Here is a 16588-nt window from a genome sequence, read left to right on the forward strand (position 1 = left end):
GAGATGAGTGAATGCGACAGCAGAGGCTGTGATCAGCTTCTTGGCCAAAACAAAACAAAACGAAATCCTCCTGCTCCCAAGTCAGCAGATCCCTCAGGGCTTCAGCTCACTAATCTTGATCTCAGGATAAGAGGAGCAATGGCTGAAGAGCTGCATTTGCAGAAATCTCTCATTCTAGGACCTCTGGTTTCTGCAGCAATCGGTGGAAAGTGGGTCACAAAACAGCTCGGCAGCACACGGACCCTTGAGGAAAAGCTTGAATTCTGTGCCAACATGCATTTACTGAGTGCCGACTGTGTATCAAGTGTCGTCCCAAACCTCTGTTCATGTGGCCTCGGAGGATTGTACAGCGTGGGAATTTGGAGCTGTAAATCTCTGCTATGTTAACTAGTTCAGTGACGGTAGGCAAGTCGCTGCACCCTTCCGAGCCTTCCTTTTGAATCTCTGCAAAATGTATACAGATTCCCTTTGTCGAATTACGAGGACAGAATGAGCACGAGGAAACAGTGCTTCATAAATGCTTGTTTTTATTGTTTCTCTGGGCACACAAATCTGCACGTCTGCCCCAGGGCGCGCACACAGACGTGTTCACACTGCCACGTACACACAGATGTACCGAGACTTGCAAAGACTCCAGCCGCAGGCGGTTGCCACGCCTCAGATCCAGGGCCGATCGCCAGCCCAGTCCTACAGAGAAGCGGCGGGGTCCTCGGCTTGCCTCAAAGCTCTTCATGAATGAACTCAGGCCGCGAGAAGTTTATTTTTTTATGAATGGAAGCCGGAGCTTGAATGAAACTGGGAGCCAGCCCCTGCCTTCCGATTGGCCTCACTGACTGGGAAACTCCGCCCCCCGCCTCGGCAGAGAGAGGTTTCTGATTGGCGGGCGTGCCGACCCTGGGGTTTCATTCACAAAAGTCAATGAAACAAAGGGAACGGCGGGGGTGGGGGGGCCGCGTCCCGGGCCCAGAAAATGCACCAATCAGCGGCTCCCCCGGGCTCACAACTGTCTGCGGCGCCCGGAAAACTCGCTGGTGCGCGGGGACCCGGCCGGGCTGCCTCGCTCTGGCCTAAGCCCCGTGGCCCTCCGAGTGGTCCGGGGCGTGCTCGGGGGGTCCCCTCGGCTCCAGCACCGACCGCCGAGCCCCAGGTGAAGCTGTGGGGGGGAAGGGAGGGCACGTATCTGCGACCCCCTCCTCTCCTGCCACACTCGCCGCCCTCTCCCTGCCCCCGCCCACGCAGATCCCAGGGCTGGGGTTGGCAGCCGCTGAGGTTAGGGATGGAGGGGGCGCCCGACTTGGGGCGTGCGGATGGTGCGCGCCTGGGCCGCTCTACGCGCGCGCACACACATCTTCACACACACACACACACACACACACACACACACTCACTCACGTCTTATGTAACCGAGTAGGGCAGAGCGGGGCTGCAGGACGCTGCAGGAAGGCGCGCCCGGCTCCCAGAGCAGGTGGGACCTTGTTTGGAGAGAGGGGACTGGTAGCGGTGGCCGGCTGGGGGCGCGGAAACCTCTCCAGGGCCAGAGTGAGTCCTCGAAGTTTCGCCCTGCACCCGAGGACGGCCCCTCCCCGCCCCCGCCCGCTCTCCCGCCCGCAGCCCTCCCTCCGGGACGGTGTGCGAACGCAGCCCACCCCCTCCCCTCAGGTCTCTGCCCCCGCGCGGGGCCCGGGCCGCGGCCGGAGGGAGCGGCCGGATGGAGCGGAGGATGAAAGGCGGATACTTGGACCAGCAAGTGCCCTACACCTTCTGCAGCGTGAGCGCCGCGCGGCCTCCACGCCCGTCCCGCCCCCGCCCACGGCCCCGCGGGACCCCGACGGCCCGGCCCCTGGGTCACCCGGGGACCCCAGCCCCGCCCCGAGGCCGACGGCCTCTGGGTGACTCGGGGGCATTCTCCCCCTCCTCGCAGAAATCGCCCGGAAATGGGAGCCTGCGTGAAGTGCTGATGGTCCCGCAGGGGAAGCTCATGGACCCCAGCTCTCTGCCGCCCCCCGACTCCGAAGGTAAAAAAATGGGACAAGCCAACCGCAGTCCTCCAACCACCATACGCACACACCAGGGGGCCGATCCTGGAGTCCTCGCCCAATTCCCTAAAAGACCCGCGGTCCTGGAGATCCTGGTCTTTCTTCTCTGCCCCTAGCTCCACGGGGGGTCGCCGGGCTCGTTCGGGCTCCCTCGCACTCCATCCCCTCCACCTCACCTCCAATTCCATTATTCACCCCTCAGATCTCTTCCAGGATTTAAGTCACTTCCAGGAGACGTGGCTCTCTGAAGGTGAGTAGTTTTGCGACCTTTTCTATACTTGAGGCATAGGAGGCTCGGAGGCTCTGGCGATGCAGCCTAGCCCACTTCCTCTCTTCCTTTCCAATCCAAGGGGGTCTCCTCTCTTCTACTTCTCCAGTCTCCTCAGCACCCAGAGCAGACACTTATATTGATATTTATTTTCTCTGCCCTGAGCCAGGCTTGTGTAACTAGGCCTACGGATGAATCAAACCATTGTGTGGGGTATTTGCTTATTTGAATGGAACTTGGCCCCAAGCCCATTTTCCTGGTTGAAATTTTCATTTGCAAAGTTTGTTTGGCAGCCGGTTTGTGTTGGGGAGATGGCTGGGGGGGGGGGTGTACACAAAAGATGGGGAGAGGGAGTAATTAATTTGTAACCTATCTTCAGGAGTTGCCAAAACCTTGATTGCCACCATAAATTGGCTGACTTCTTTCCCATCCTCTGGAATGGAAAAATTTACTGCCAGAACTAAAAGAACAACAAAAATTTAAATAATTCTTTTATGCTGCACTTTGACTAAGAGACCTCAGGCTTGCTCCCCAGATAGTCTTGATTGCAGTTCTAGTGGTAACTATGCTTCTCTCATCCTTCGGAATACCTTCAACCGGGGCCAGTACCCTTTCTGCAGACTAGGAGCTGACAGGGCCTGGTCAAGGCCGGAAAGTGTGTCCTGGTGGTCTGCTGGTTGGATTCTTTGTTGTTTATTGGTGAGGCTTGATCGTGTTGCTCTGGGGTTGCAGAGGGAGGTGAAATGGTGGCTCAGATAGTCTGGGAGGAAAACATGACCACTCTCATGTTAGTATCTCTTTCTTTTAACACATGAAAAACCAAGAAACAAAAGCCTGAGGAACTCCTTTCCTGTCCCTTACACTCTTTCCATTCCTTTACCTGGGGAGCTCTCTTTGGAGATGTCTTTAAGTTCAAGTCCAGTTCCTCCTTCAAACCCTCTGTAGGAGGTTGAGGTAGAAGGAACAGGTAGATCTTTGGGGTGTGATTCAAGTCTGTCTTATTCACTGTCAGCATCCCTAAAAATATGTGGAAAGAACGGCTCTTTAGCATTAAAGAGGGTACTGAAGATGGTGTTTGTAGATGGAGCATTAATGGCTGACCTGCAGGAGGGACGTGGGGTGCCAGCCCTGCTCCTCACTCTGTGTTGCGGGAGGGTAGTGTCTAGCCCTGCCCACCCAGCTCACTCCTGAGGTTCCGGAGCTGGGCTGGAGCTAAGAACTCCTCCGAGGTGTCAGTTTCCATGTCCCTCAAAGACTTCCCTTCCTGATTTCTGTCTGGCTCACAGGACTGCGTCAGCTGCAGGTTCCTGCACTCTCCACAGGGCTGGGAGCTGAGGGGGCTCTGAGGTTGGCATTGTGGTAGCTGCTGGTTCATTTGTTTAGGGTTTGGGATGGGAGGGGCAAGTTCTCTTCTTTCTACCTTGGAAGCCCCACCCCTTGGAGGTAGGGGTCTGAAGAGTGTCTGTGTCTTCATATGTCAGCGTGGCAGTGGGGACGTTTGTGTGTGTTACATTCTGCTGCCCTAGGAGTCCTGTACATTTCAGTCCAGTGGGTGGGGAGGTGGAGGTGGGGATAACCAGGCGGAGGGGGGGCTGGGATCTCCTTGGTTCCCTCTCCTTCCTTCTGAGGGAGCTGCTCAGGTTCCCAGCTGGCGATGGATGGCCAGGCCTGAGGGGGGATGCTGAGGCCACTCGCTCCTTCTCGCTCTCTCTGCGGAGACAGATGCAGCTGCCGGGGCCATGTCCCCCTGCACCATCCCAGAACCACCCCAGCCTCCTCTCCTGCCTCTTCCCACCAGGTCAGTGACCCCTGCAGCCCAGGGGGAGCTTTGGGGTGGTAGGGAGGGTCTATAGATCCTTTGGACATTTGCCAATGGTGGGGCAAATCAGGTTGAATAGGGGCCGCAGCCCAACCTCCCGTCCGCAGCTTGGTTTCTCCCTGTTGCCCCAATTTGGAGAGAAGCCGTGGGTCCTTATAGTGTGGGCGATGCCATAAAGAGTACAGATGCTGCTCCAGCTGGGGCGAGAGATGTGGGTGCGGTTGGGTGTTTGAGGCCGATCCATTATGGGTCATTGGTGTGGAGCTTGGTAGTTGCAACTCAGACAGACATCTTTGACGTTGGGGTTTTCCTAGACAAAAGGGCGTGAAGTGAGGCTCGGTTTTGAAGTGTCTGGTTTTGGGGTGTCTGAGGGTCTGCTCAGATGCTGGAGAAAGATGAGGTTGCTGCAGGCAAACCCAGGCTCAGGCAGGCTGAGCCCGTGAAAGCCACTGCTTATGGTGGTCACCAATGTGCTGATTTGGGTTAAGGGTTTCTCTTTGGGCTTCTCAGGAGCCCTTGGGAACCCTCAGGAAAATGACTTTGTGGTGCATTTGATAGGAAAAGACATTGACTCTGGGCTAGGTACATGCTTTGTGTGAGGCTGAGTTCTGTAACCTGCTATCTGGATTCCCAGGGACTGGGTGAGTGGATGGGTTGCAGGGACCCTTGAGAACCTCTGCTAGCACATGGGTTGACTGTTGGGTGTGCCCCGTTGCACCTGGATACGTGCATTTTTCTAGGAAGAGAATACTCCATGTCTGGGATCCGATTTTCCAAGGGATGGGTCGGTGCTCCCTGAGAACCACTGGTCCCAAACCCTCCTCCATCTTCATCTTTACCATATTTGCGGGTCCAAAAGGAGACTGTGTACAAAGGGGGGACATCAAGGGTGTGTTTCTCCTGTGCTGTCGCATTTCCGCCAATAGAACAAGGGAATTAGGGTCCGGGCACAGCTTGTCTGTAGGGAAAGATGGGGTTAATCCCTTCCCCTCCTCTTTTCTAGCTACAATGCCTCCTTCTCTATTTTTCTGTCTCCTCCCTTTCCAGAATGCTCCTGGGGACAAATGTCTCCTTCCATAGGTAGAAAACTGGTTCCTTCCAGTACAGAGGCTGCCAGGATGGGGGCAGGGGTAAAGATGAGAGACAAGGCGTGGTGACACAATGGAGTAGAAGCTTCCAAGAACGCCTCCCCCACTCCCTCCACTTAGGGATACCTTGAGAAGCCCCCTTCTTAGTAACTGGGCCCCAAGAAGGAGAAGAGATAATGGGGAGTATCTGGCATCGCTGGTTAGTCTGTAGTGGGCTCAGCTGCTCGGCTGTTTGGGTACACCAGTTCTGGAGTCTGATTTGGGAGGCTTCTAAGCCCCTCCTGTTCTTCTACTGACCCACCTGTTTAAGGAATGTTCCCTGGAACTGACTGACTCTCTTGCTGTCTTTATCTCGGCATTGTGCTGGCTGCCATTCGTCATACCCCACCCCTCCTTACTCATCTGCCTCCTCTCCAAGCAGATCAGCCTCCCCTTCGTATGGAGCTGGGGATAGACCCTGGAACTCTGGCTCCAGCACGCAAAGCTCAGCCAAGTCAACAAATAAATAGAGTGGTGTACGATCCAGACCAAACATGGTAATTAAAAATGCTGCTGCTCTTCAGGAATGCACGGTGCTCCTGGTCCTATTTCCATGGTTGTTGGCAGTCTCCGAGCAGCTGAGGCCCTGGCCGGCCTGCTCCTTGGGGGAGGTCTGGTGTTTTGGGGAGGGGCTGAGTAGGGCCTGGGGTCATGCCACAGCCTATTTTGCCTCTACTGATTTCTCCCCAGCTCTAGAAAGAGGATGGTGTCACCACTTGGGATATGATTGGTGAGCTGGGGGTGGCTTCTTCTGGACACTTTTGGGCATAGAGGTTCTGGTCAACTTTGCAGATCTGAGCAGGGAGAAGAGGTGGGTCGACCTTTAAGGCCCTCTGCTCTTGGTGGTGGTGTGTTGTTTTTTTTTTTTATGTCATATGAACTGGGTGGTGACGCCAGCAGGAGCTGCCCCCAGCCCATTACCTCAGTGGAAACTGGCAGTTAATGAGGTCCCAGGAGGGGACCCAGAGTGCGTCAGCCTCCCTGAGGTTCTGAGTCTTCTCTGCCCTTGGGACACGACTTACCTAGGTAGCAGGGAGAAAAGGGCTGCTCACTGTGTTTCTATCACCCCTTTCCCCACCACTGCCACCTCTTTAGGGGTGCCATCTACTTGTTGGAACAGAGGGCATAAAAGGGATGAGCCCAGGCCTTGTATACCCAAGCAGCTGGATTCTTTAATCAGAACGGTGTGTGCCTTATTTGGGCTCCTAAAAAGATATGTGCTCATGGTGGGTTTCAGTTTGGTTTTGCCAGGAGGCTAGGATTAAACGTTTACTAATTTATTGGAGTAGTCTGGATTTTTTTTTTATGCTTACTTTTCATGAGTTCTTTAGCTGCTGAGGGTTCTTAGCTCTTAAACTCCCTGACCCTCGTCACTGTATCAAAAAAGTAAACTGTCCCAGATCGGTGGTCATCGAGTCAACCCAAGCCGAGGGTGACTGCATTCGGGCGGAGAAGACCTGTGCTTCTAGGGTTCTTGATGGCTGATTGCTACACGCTGATCGTGAGTCCTTTCTGCAAAGGAGGCTTGAATCTTGCTGTTAGCAGCTGAGCCTGTTCACCCTCCGTACCAGCCAGAGGCTCTCAGTTCTTTATAAACCTGTATTTAAAATACATTAGTAAAGAACCTTCCTACCAAGAACTTACTCCACCCTCCAGTGTCTGCTGTAAGTATATGTGCTTTTCCCAGAGAGAACTTGCCTCTCATGTTATCTAGTGTGTAGAGAGAAAGAAATCTACAATTAGGGAAGGATTGGGTTGGTTAAGGAATTTTTCTAGTTCCCAGGCCCACCACATTCTGGCTTTTGTGAGGCTGATGGTTAAAGGTGATTATAATGTTATTCTCATAGTTAACAAATAATGAATGCATCTTGTATCAACCCTGTTCCTGTTCCAAGCGCTAAGAAATCTAAGAGGAGTAAGGCAGGTAACCCTTGCCCTCAGGAGCTTGCTTCCCATGAACAAGTGGTGTTAATAAGATATGTTATATGTTAATAAGTTAAGACGTTTAGGGGAGGAACAAAACAATGGGACAGAGAGCCAGAAAGGAGCCAGAGAAGGTATCTGAGCTTGAGACCTTAGTGGCCAAAAAAAAAAAATCACAAAACACCAAGTAAAGGTCTTGGGAAGATGGACAGCAAAGGCAAGGAGGCGTGTTGAGGACAGGAAGGAGCCTGAAGAGGAACAGGGGAGGATGGAGAGGTGGGTGAGTCAGGCCAGATCATGTGAGGTCCTGCAGGCCAAAGGAGAGTCTAGATTTCATTCTAGATGCAGCAGGTGGCCACCAGAGTGCTGTAAGTGAGAGAGGGAAGTGATTTGATTGCTGTTTTTAAAAGATCACTTTGACAGCTATGTAGAGGGGAGAGTGGAAGTAGGAAGTTCCAATAAAAGGCTGTGGCTGGGATCCAAGTAAGACACCGTGGTGGCCTGGCCTAAAGTGGACATGGTAGAGATTAACGTGGAGTTATTTATATAGTTATTTATATGCAGAGGTGTTCTTCAGCCATGCGGGTGATTTATCTGTCAGTTTCCTCATTGACCACTCTGATAGCAGTCTCCTGGGAACCAAAGTCTGGACTCCTTGGGATCCAGGCTCCAAGGCCTCATCTTAGAGCCACTCTTTTCCTGAACTAACTGGGAAGGCCCAAACCCACTATTACCGAGTCCGTTCTGACCAGAAGGCATAATAGAACAGGAGGGGCCTTGCTCCATAGTTGCCAAGGCATAAGTCTTCAGGGGAGCAGACCACCTCACCTCCCTGAACCGCCAGACTTTGTGCCACCAAAAAGCCCCTGTCTTCCTCGACGGAAGAACTTCTTATAGATTCCTTTTCCTCTCTCCTGCTGCAGTCTATTTATTCTTGAGACAAGGACCAAAAAAAGGGCAAGTTGAGGGAGGTTCTAGGCTAGGTACTCACCTGAGAAACCCAACTTGTAGAGCCCAGGTAAGAATTAGAAATCCGACTGGGGATGCCTGGGCTGGGGGCCCTGGATGAGCTCTTATTCTATTTCAGTCTTCCAGCCTAATCCTCATGGCCAGCTCCACCCATCTTGGCACCCTGAGAGTGCCCTTCAGGCCTCCAGGCTTAGAAAGCCTCTCCTCCCCAAGCTGCACATCAAAGGGAAGAGAGGCTCTGTGACCTCTTTGTGTCCCCAGCTTCTTGCTGAGTTCTCTTCTCCCACAGTCTTCCTCTTTTCAGCCTTCCTCTCCACTCTGTTCCTATCCATACCCGCCCTCTCCCAGCTCCTGTGCATCTCAATCAAATTCCCCTTGGGAAGCTGTCTAAAATGCACGTCCCTGGGCCCAGCCCAGATTTAGAACCTGCCCATTTGGAGAATCCTTCCTTGGAACTCCTGCCCTCCTAGAAAGTGACTGCTGTGCATTTGGAGAAAAGTGGGAAGTTCTGAAGGGAGGAAATAAAGACAAAGCCATCTAGGAAAAGACTCTGGAATCTGCTTTGACAAGTTCTGGGAATATGTGAACACCCTGTGCCTTCTCACCGGGGTCTCAGGGGGGCCTAGAGATGGTAGGTGTTAGGACCCAGAGTGGAGATGCCTTTCCACTGTTGTCCCCTTTGGGGCTGGGGTGCTGATGCTAATCTGTGATAATAGTGTTTCTCTGTGGGCCAACTCCAGGCGCCCCAAACCCAGACTCACCTCTGACTTTTCTCTGCAGCTCAGGTACCAGACAGTGATGAACAGTTCGTTCCTGATTTCCATTCCGAAAACTGTGAGTCGAGGGCTTGGGGGTGGGGGGGGAGGGGCAGGGCGGGGAGAGGGTTTAGGAGAGTGGGAGTGGGAGCAGGAAATGAGTACCAGGGCTAGAGAATCACCGAGATCAGTTTGTTCTCTCCTAAAGAAAGAGGTCAGGAGAGCTCTGGTGACCTAGTGGCAAGGAGCTGCAACTACAATCCCAGAGGCCCACGGTTCGAATCTACCAGATGCTTTGCCGGGGAAGGAGGGACAATCCCCTCCTGTACCAGTCAGATCTGATTTGACGGTGCACTCACACAAAAATAAAAAATAAAAAAATTAAAAAATTTTTAAAAAAAGAAAGGTCAAAGGGCAGGGCTCCCCCTTCTTCATTTGGACTCAGAGACCAAGGTAGCAACTAGGTGACTGAAGACCTTGGTTCAAATCCCAGGCTTGCCCCACCCTGGCTGTGTGACCTCTTCCAATGTTCCGTTGCTTTCGGGCAAGTAGGGGCCATTTTGCCCCTCAGGAGACACATGACAATGTCTATAACCTTCTTGATTGTCACAACTCAGGGTGGGAGGGTGCTGCTACTAGCCTCTAATTGAGTAGAGGCCAAGGGTGCTGCTAAAAATACCCTACAACGCTTAAGACAGCCTCCCACAAGAAAAAAATATTCTGGCCCAAATGTCAACAGTGCCACTGTTAAGAAACCCTGCTTTAATGTAAAGTGCTCTGCCCTCGGATGCCTTCACCAGGGCGATGAAGCAGGGATGGCATCCTCGCAGACAGCACTCAACCAGCTGAGAACCAACTTCTGGCTGCTCAGCCTGATGGCTGGACATGGAGGGCCCAGCAGGGGCTACGGGAAAAGCTAATGTTCTTCACAGATAATTAGGCGCATGTGTATAATGCTATTCAGCTGACATTCAAGTGGGCGAATAGCCAGCCTTAACCAGAAAAAGAAAGATCCTTTAAAGCCCCAAACAAGAAAATATTTCCCTCTTTTGGAATTTTCCAGGGCCCTCTGGAAAGCCACAGGTCTCAGGTTAGCGGTGTCACTTATAAGGCAAAGCTTTCTAGGGTTTAGGATTATATTACACACTGAAAACTGGACTCTAGACAGTTTTGGGGTGTTTTTTTTTAAATAATTTTAATGAGCATTTACAGAGATTTTGGATTTCCATTCATTCATTGCTGCACTTCTCTCCCCAACCAGCCCTCCTCCTCCCCATCACTCCTCTCTTTCAAAAGAAAAAGAAACACTCCCTCCCTGGGACACACTCCTCCCACACCCCTCCCGCCGCCCCAAGTACATTCCACTATGCAACCTTAATTGTGGACTCTTGTGATTCTAGACAGTTTTTTTGGTTAACATTGAACATTAGGCTGTTATAGAAAGCTAATTTGAAGGTAAATAGCCAGGCTCTTTTCACAAGTGTGACTGCAGACATTAGGGAGTTCCTAGGTGGGATGAATGGTTAGTATATTCACCCAGCTGCTAACTGAAAGGTTGCAGGTTTGAGTCCACCTAGAGTCACCCTAGAAGAAAGCCTTGGAGATTGACTGCCAAACATTAACCCATTGAAAACCCCGTGGAGTGCAGTTCTGCTCTGACATGCATTAGAGTCATCTTGACTTGGAGTCATTTCAATGGCAACTGGGATAGGTCTTAGAAAACCGAGACCCACAGAGAGGGACTAAGCTGGGCCAGTCACCCAGCTGATCCTCAAAGAGCAGAAGTGCTGGGCATCCCTGCCTGCCTGTTCTGGGACTCTCTGACCTTGTTCTGCCACCCTCGCTCCCACCTCCATCACAGTAGCTTTCCACAGTCCCACCACCAGGATCAAGAAGGAGCCCCAGAGTCCCCGCACAGACCCGGCCCTGTCCTGCAGCAGGAAGCCGCCACTCCCCTACCACCATGGCGAGCAGTGCCTTTACTCCAGGTGAGCCCACCGGGGCCCTGGGGCTAGGAGGGTGGGAGGAACCCCTGTGCTTTAACAGCGGCTAAGTGCTTGGAGGAAAACAAGAGGGTTTCCTGGTGACCTTAGTGAATAGGGAGTTGTGCTCTCAAACTCAAAGGCAGTCAGCTCGAATCCACTAGCTGCTCCAAGGAGGAAAGATGAGGAGTCTCTGATAGTGCAATTTATAGCCTCTGTAAACCTGCTGGAGGGCCCGCTGTGGCTTAGTAGCTATGAGTGTGTGCGTGCGTGCTGTCAGAGGGAGCCACCCAGCTGAGGGCTTCCTGTGAGTAGTCTAGGTGGACCACACAGCAGGGGTGTGGGGAAGGCCAGGGCAGAGTCTATTGCCACCACTCTGGTGGGCCTGTCGTCCTGCCCTCATCCCGTCCCTCTGGACTGGAGAAAGGTGTTGTCAAGAGAAAGCCCAGTTTCTGTACTGATGGAAGGAAAAATTGTCCACTTAGGGTGGAGTTTGTGGCTTACCCTGCTTGCTCTTTTCCCAATCTTTTCTACTCCTTCTCCTGGGGTCCCTGGGACTCCCCTTCCCCTGTGGACAGAAGGCTCAAAGATGCTTGACCAACTTCTGTGTCCCCTCACCATATCTCCCTCCCGCCCCGACTCCAGTGCCTATGATCCCTCCAGACAAATTGCCATCAAGTCTCCCGCCCCTGGTGCCCCTGGACAGCCGCCCCTGCAGCCCTTTCCCCGGGCAGAACAGAGTTTCCTAAGGTCCTCAGCCACCTCCCAGCCCCACCCTGCCGGCCATGGGTACCTCGGGGAGCACAGGTAAGGACACTTTATGCACCTATGGGCCCAGATCTCCCCAGGTGGCCTCAGTTCCTGGATGGGTGCTGTCCACCTGCCCACAGATATGGGGGTGGGAGAAGAGGAAGGATCCTGGCCACCCTCCACCCACCACCCCTCCCCTCCCCACATACTGCCCCTCCAGAGCCCACAATGCAAGCTCTGGAAGTGGCAAAAGGGAGGAGGGGCTCATTCGAGTTTCTCTTTCCTTCTGTCTCCATCCATCCACATCCAGCTCCATCTTCCAGCAGTCCTCAGACATATGTCACTCCTTCACCTCCTCTCAGGGTGGGGGCCGGGAACCCCTCCCCACCTCCTACCAGCACCAGCTGTCGGAGCCCTGCCTGCCCTACCCCCAGCAGAGCTTCAAGCAGGAATACCATGACCCCCTGTACGAACAGGCGGGCCAGCCAGCAGTGGGCCCCGGTGGGGTCAATGGGCACAGGTACCCAGGGGCGGGGGTGGTGATCAAACAGGAGCAGATGGACTTCGCCTATGACTCAGGTAAGAGACTCTCCAGGGAGGGGAGGTGGGGGGGTATTTTGTGGGGGGTAGCCTTGGTAGGGGTGTCATGTGATCCAGTGACTACTTCCATTGAAGCAGAATGTCTGTCCACAAGGTTTTACCCTCCTATCCAATTAGTAACCGTAGGTTACATCCAGCCCATCCACTCACTCTCTCATTGAGTCACCTGAATTATCAATTTTCAATCCTCCAAATTTTACTCAGAGAAGAAAAGAGAGGGAAAAAAAAAAACACAAACCCCAGTGGATATAAAGACTGGCCCTCAGGTAGCCCCTGACTTAGAGGAAAGTGAAAGCATTGGTTTGTCTTTAACAGGCATTTGAGGCTATGTCCATAGTTACAGAAAGGCTTCAGGCCTTTTGTTCATCGGGTTGCTATGAGTCGTGCTCGACTCCCCAGCAATCAACAACAACAGCAATTATCTACTGAGACCAAAGTGCTGTGCCGGAGCCTGGGCCATCAGGAACTGGTAGATACAAAGATGAATAGGATGTGTTCTTGGTCCCTTTCCCCACAGAAGCTTAAAAATACAGAAAGGTTTGATGAAAAGAAATGTGTGTGTGAAGCCAGCCAGGCTCCAAGTTCCTGCTAGGAATGCAGGATTAATAGGTGGTTTCCACCTCCTGTCTGCGCCTCTGGGTTGGTGGGTGATCTGGTATATGAGTGAGTGTCCTTTGGCCAGAGCTGGGGACCAAAGGATGGGTGGGTGGCAGGCTGGAGAAAGGGACTACTTTAAATGCTAGTTCCCCTGACTGTCAGCGGGAGGCAGTCACACTCAGCCATGTTCTTTAAAAATAAAAAGTAGATTTATTAGAAAGTTACATCCCAAAGGGATGGACCTCCCTCCTTTCAAGGAGGAAGAGTGGCCTCAGCCATGTTCTTAAATAGCTCTGCTTTCAAAGCCCCAAGCATAAAGATATTCTTTCTTCAAAAATCCTGGCTTCAGGGTTACGGACACTTAACCTGAATTTGTCTAAAAATCTTCATTCAGAATATAAACCCAAAGGTCAGAGTAGGTTCTGAGTTGGCTGGAGTTTGAAAATCTCCCTTTTCCTGGTACCCACAGGTTTTAGGGGGGCTGCGGGAAGCAGGGAAGGGATGGACAGCAAACCTCTAAATCGAAAAAACTAGGAAGGGTGCCCCTCTCCTCACCTCAAGCCCACAAAACTGCCAGGCTGGCAGCGAGATGCCGAGCGAGGGAGGGAGGGAGACGCTCTTGCCACTGACCTTCAAAGGCTGTAGACCCGAAGGGATCGAGTTACATGCCCTTGAACTCCAGTCCCTCCCCCTCCGCTTCCTCTGAATGGAGTCAGGAATTCCATTCACAAAATGGAGGCATGAATGAGCCCACCCTCCCTCTTCCCTGGAGGTGTCAGGTTTCAGCGTCTCATTCATAGGTGGGAGTGGAGGGGGGAGGGCTCACACTGCAGCCTCTGGGAGGAGGTGGAGGGAGGTTTCAAGTCTATGGGGTGGAATGCGCTCTGCTGTCAGACCTAAAAAACGCAGCCTGGTGCCCACTCTCTTCCTCCGAAGCGTGCAGGTGCTTGCTCTTAGTCTGACTCTCTCACACATACACACACTCACATACATGCTTGGAACCTGACCTGCTGACCGGACGCTTGTCCATTCTGAGGGAGTCTCAGGCATGGGACACCGAACCCTTCCCCGGAGGTTCATCCCTCACGCCCTTCCTCCCCCTGCACTCAGGAAACAGCTGTTCCCTGGCATGCCGGGCCTGGTGGGACAGCTTTGCCAGCCCCAGCTGCTGCCACCCCTGCCCTCTGCCCAGGGGACTCAAGCCTCCGTTCCCTCGGGGTGAACTTCCCCTGGGATTTAGTGGTGGGCAGGCAGCTGGGGAAAGAGAAGTCTTGGGGACACAGACTGACAGGAAGAACTCGCACGGGCTGTGTGACCAGCCATCTATAACTTGGCTTCTCTTACCTCACTAGATGTCCCTGGGTGTGCGTCAATGTACCTTCACACAGAGGGCTTCTCTGGGCCCTCTGCAAGTGATGGGGTCATGGGTAAGGCACCCCCTTTTCCCTGTCAAGCCCAACGAGATGAGGGAGGGAGGTCTGCTGGGCAGGAGATGTCCTTCTGGACTCTAGGTCTCTTGTCAGTCACCCAGATCTGAGTGACCACCGCCAACTTCCTCCCCAAGGCTACGGCTATGAGAAACCTCTGCGACCATTCCCAGATGATGTCTGTGTCGTCCCTGAGAAATTTGAAGGTCAGAGATGGAGCCTGGGAGGGTCAGGGTCTCATCTTTGCCCTCTCTGTCCCCCTAGAAATTACATTTCATCATTAGAAGAGGCACATGGGCAAAGACCTACAGATGGAGAAGGGGTTCCCAGCAGGAAGAAGGGATCGATAGATGGTTTCCGGAAGGCCCAGGGCCCACAGCTCCTATTTCCTGTGTTCCCCAGGAGACATCAAGCAGGAAGGGATTGGTGCATTCCGAGAGGGGCCCCCTTACCAGCGCCGGGGCGCCTTGCAGCTGTGGCAGTTTCTGGTGGCCCTACTGGATGACCCAACAAACGCCCACTTCATTGCCTGGACCGGCAGGGGAATGGAGTTCAAGCTAATTGAGCCTGAGGAGGTGGGAGTCCTATGGCCCTGCCTCTCCTCACCAATAGCTGGATGAGAGGAGACCACCCGGGCCTGGCGAGGGGCGAACGTGGGCAATGATGGCACGTGACTTCTGTCCGTGTGAATTCTTGCCCCGTGTTGGTCTGGTAGGCTGATGCCTAGTTACAAGACTATGATAATATTTTGCACCAAGATCAAGTGCTGTTTCTGATCAACCTTCGTTTTTCCTCTATTAAGCTAGCATTGAGCTCTGGTAGCCTGGTCCATTGAGTGGTACTACTAACCCAAAGCCCATCCTTGTCTAGTGGTTCAAATCCATCAGCCTCTTCAAGGAAGAAAGATGGACAATCTCCTCGCCTCACAACCCAAACTCTGTCTTCCATCCTCAGGTCGCCAGGCTCTGGGGCATCCAGAAGAACCGGCCAGCCATGAATTATGACAAGCTGAGCCGCTCGCTACGATATTATTATGAGAAAGGCATCATGCAGAAGGTCAGGGCTGAGTGTCCAGGGCCAACGGGGTGGGAGAAGGTGCTGGTGGAGAGGGTGCGGGGAGGAGAACATCTCTCAGCTAGTTTGTAGGAGTAAATAGTGAACTGGTCTGAGGGGATGAGGAATTGTGACCAACCCCAGAGTTCCCTTGACCCCCCAAAAAGGCAAAAAAGGACCAGAGCATGAGGGATTGAGGTCAGAGGTCCCCGAACAGAACTATGAAGAGGGTTGGCTCTTGGAACCAGCGAGGGAATCTTCCACCTGGACAGAAGAGCTATATTCTCATGGATTCAAGTGTATCAGAGATGAAGATGCCACACGATAGGACAGGATTCAAGTCTGTTATTCATAGAGTAGACGTGACTCATACTTGACTTGATGGCAACTAACAATACTTGGGGGGGGTGGGGATGAGAGAACACCTAGGCTGAGCCTTTACCTCTTTCACAGGTGGCCGGTGAGCGTTATGTGTACAAGTTTGTGTGCGAACCTGAGGCCCTCTTCTCTCTGGCCTTCCCGGACAATCAGCGTCCAGCTCTCAAGGCCGAGTTTGAGCGGCCAGTCAGTGAGGAGGACACAGTCCCCTTGTCCCACTTGGATGAGAGCCCCGCCTACCTCCCTGAGCTGACTGGCCCTGCCCAGCCCTTTGGCCCCAAAGGTGGCTACTCTTACTAGCCCCAGCAGCTTGGCCCCTGGCGCTAGAGGGTGCTGCCCTGTGTACACGTGGGGTTGGGGAAACCATCCCTCAACCTACAGATGTCTCTGGGACAGAACCCACTGTCCCGTCGGCTGATCTCTGAGCTGCTCACCAGTCAAGGATCGAGAGAGGATTGTGGAGAAAGGCCATGTCTAGAGGAGGAAATCTCAGACACCCCCCTGGGGGTTCCCCTCTGCCCGTGGGGAGTTCAGCTTGGCCTCTTCAGCGCCTTGCTTTGAGGCCCAAGCCTTACTCCTCTTCCTCCACTACAGAGAATAAGAGCATCTTCTGTCCTGGGAACAGAGGAGGCTCCCCCAGCTTATTCTGGCTGGGGAGTGGCGCATAGAACTTCCCAATTTCCCTAAGTAGGGAGACCCTTGGACCCCATAAACCACCCAGCTGTGGCCCTGGAGGGTTCCAGTTGTCAGTTTTTGGTGCTGTGTCCCCAGAGGCAGGGGGAGGCTAGAGAAAACAAAATGGGGTGGTGAAAGGGGTACTGGGTAGAGGCTGGGTCCCTGCTCCAAGGAGCTCTCAGCCTCAGCCTGGAATCCACCGCGTCGACCTGAATAAAGGCCCCCTGCT

The 16588-nt window shown here is 53.3% G+C and overlaps 1 protein-coding gene across 5 annotated transcripts; it reads left to right on the forward strand.

Annotated features, from left to right (window-relative positions):
* The first annotated feature begins 1018 nt into the window (after window positions 1-1018).
* On the forward strand, window positions 1019-16205 carry ETV4 (ets variant 4). Of its 5 annotated transcripts, XM_006897861.1 has the most exons (13): window positions 1390-1465; window positions 1660-1768; window positions 1922-2015; window positions 2239-2286; window positions 8923-8976; window positions 10759-10885; window positions 11525-11686; window positions 11940-12208; window positions 14179-14253; window positions 14391-14459; window positions 14656-14828; window positions 15208-15309; window positions 15760-16124. In XM_006897861.1, the coding sequence occupies exons 2-13, from the start codon at window positions 1709-1711 to the stop codon at window positions 15982-15984; spliced, it is 1458 nt and encodes a 485-aa protein (XP_006897923.1). In that variant the 5' UTR covers window positions 1390-1465; window positions 1660-1708; the 3' UTR covers window positions 15985-16124. The 5 variants fall into 5 exon arrangements, with proteins under 5 accessions (XP_006897925.1, XP_006897923.1, XP_006897927.1 ...); XM_006897863.1 differs by lacking the exons at window positions 1390-1465; window positions 1660-1768 and adding an exon at window positions 1019-1147 and having other exon boundaries at window positions 15760-16205; XM_006897862.1 differs by lacking the exon at window positions 1390-1465 and having other exon boundaries at window positions 1709-1768; window positions 10762-10885; window positions 15760-15984.
* Window positions 16206-16588: the final 383 nt, after the last annotated feature.

This window comes from Elephantulus edwardii, unplaced genomic scaffold (genome assembly GCF_000299155.1).
Source record: "Elephantulus edwardii isolate Elephantulus edwardi_28Jun2011 unplaced genomic scaffold, EleEdw1.0 scaffold00216, whole genome shotgun sequence".
NCBI lineage: Eukaryota > Metazoa > Chordata > Mammalia > Macroscelidea > Macroscelididae > Elephantulus > Elephantulus edwardii.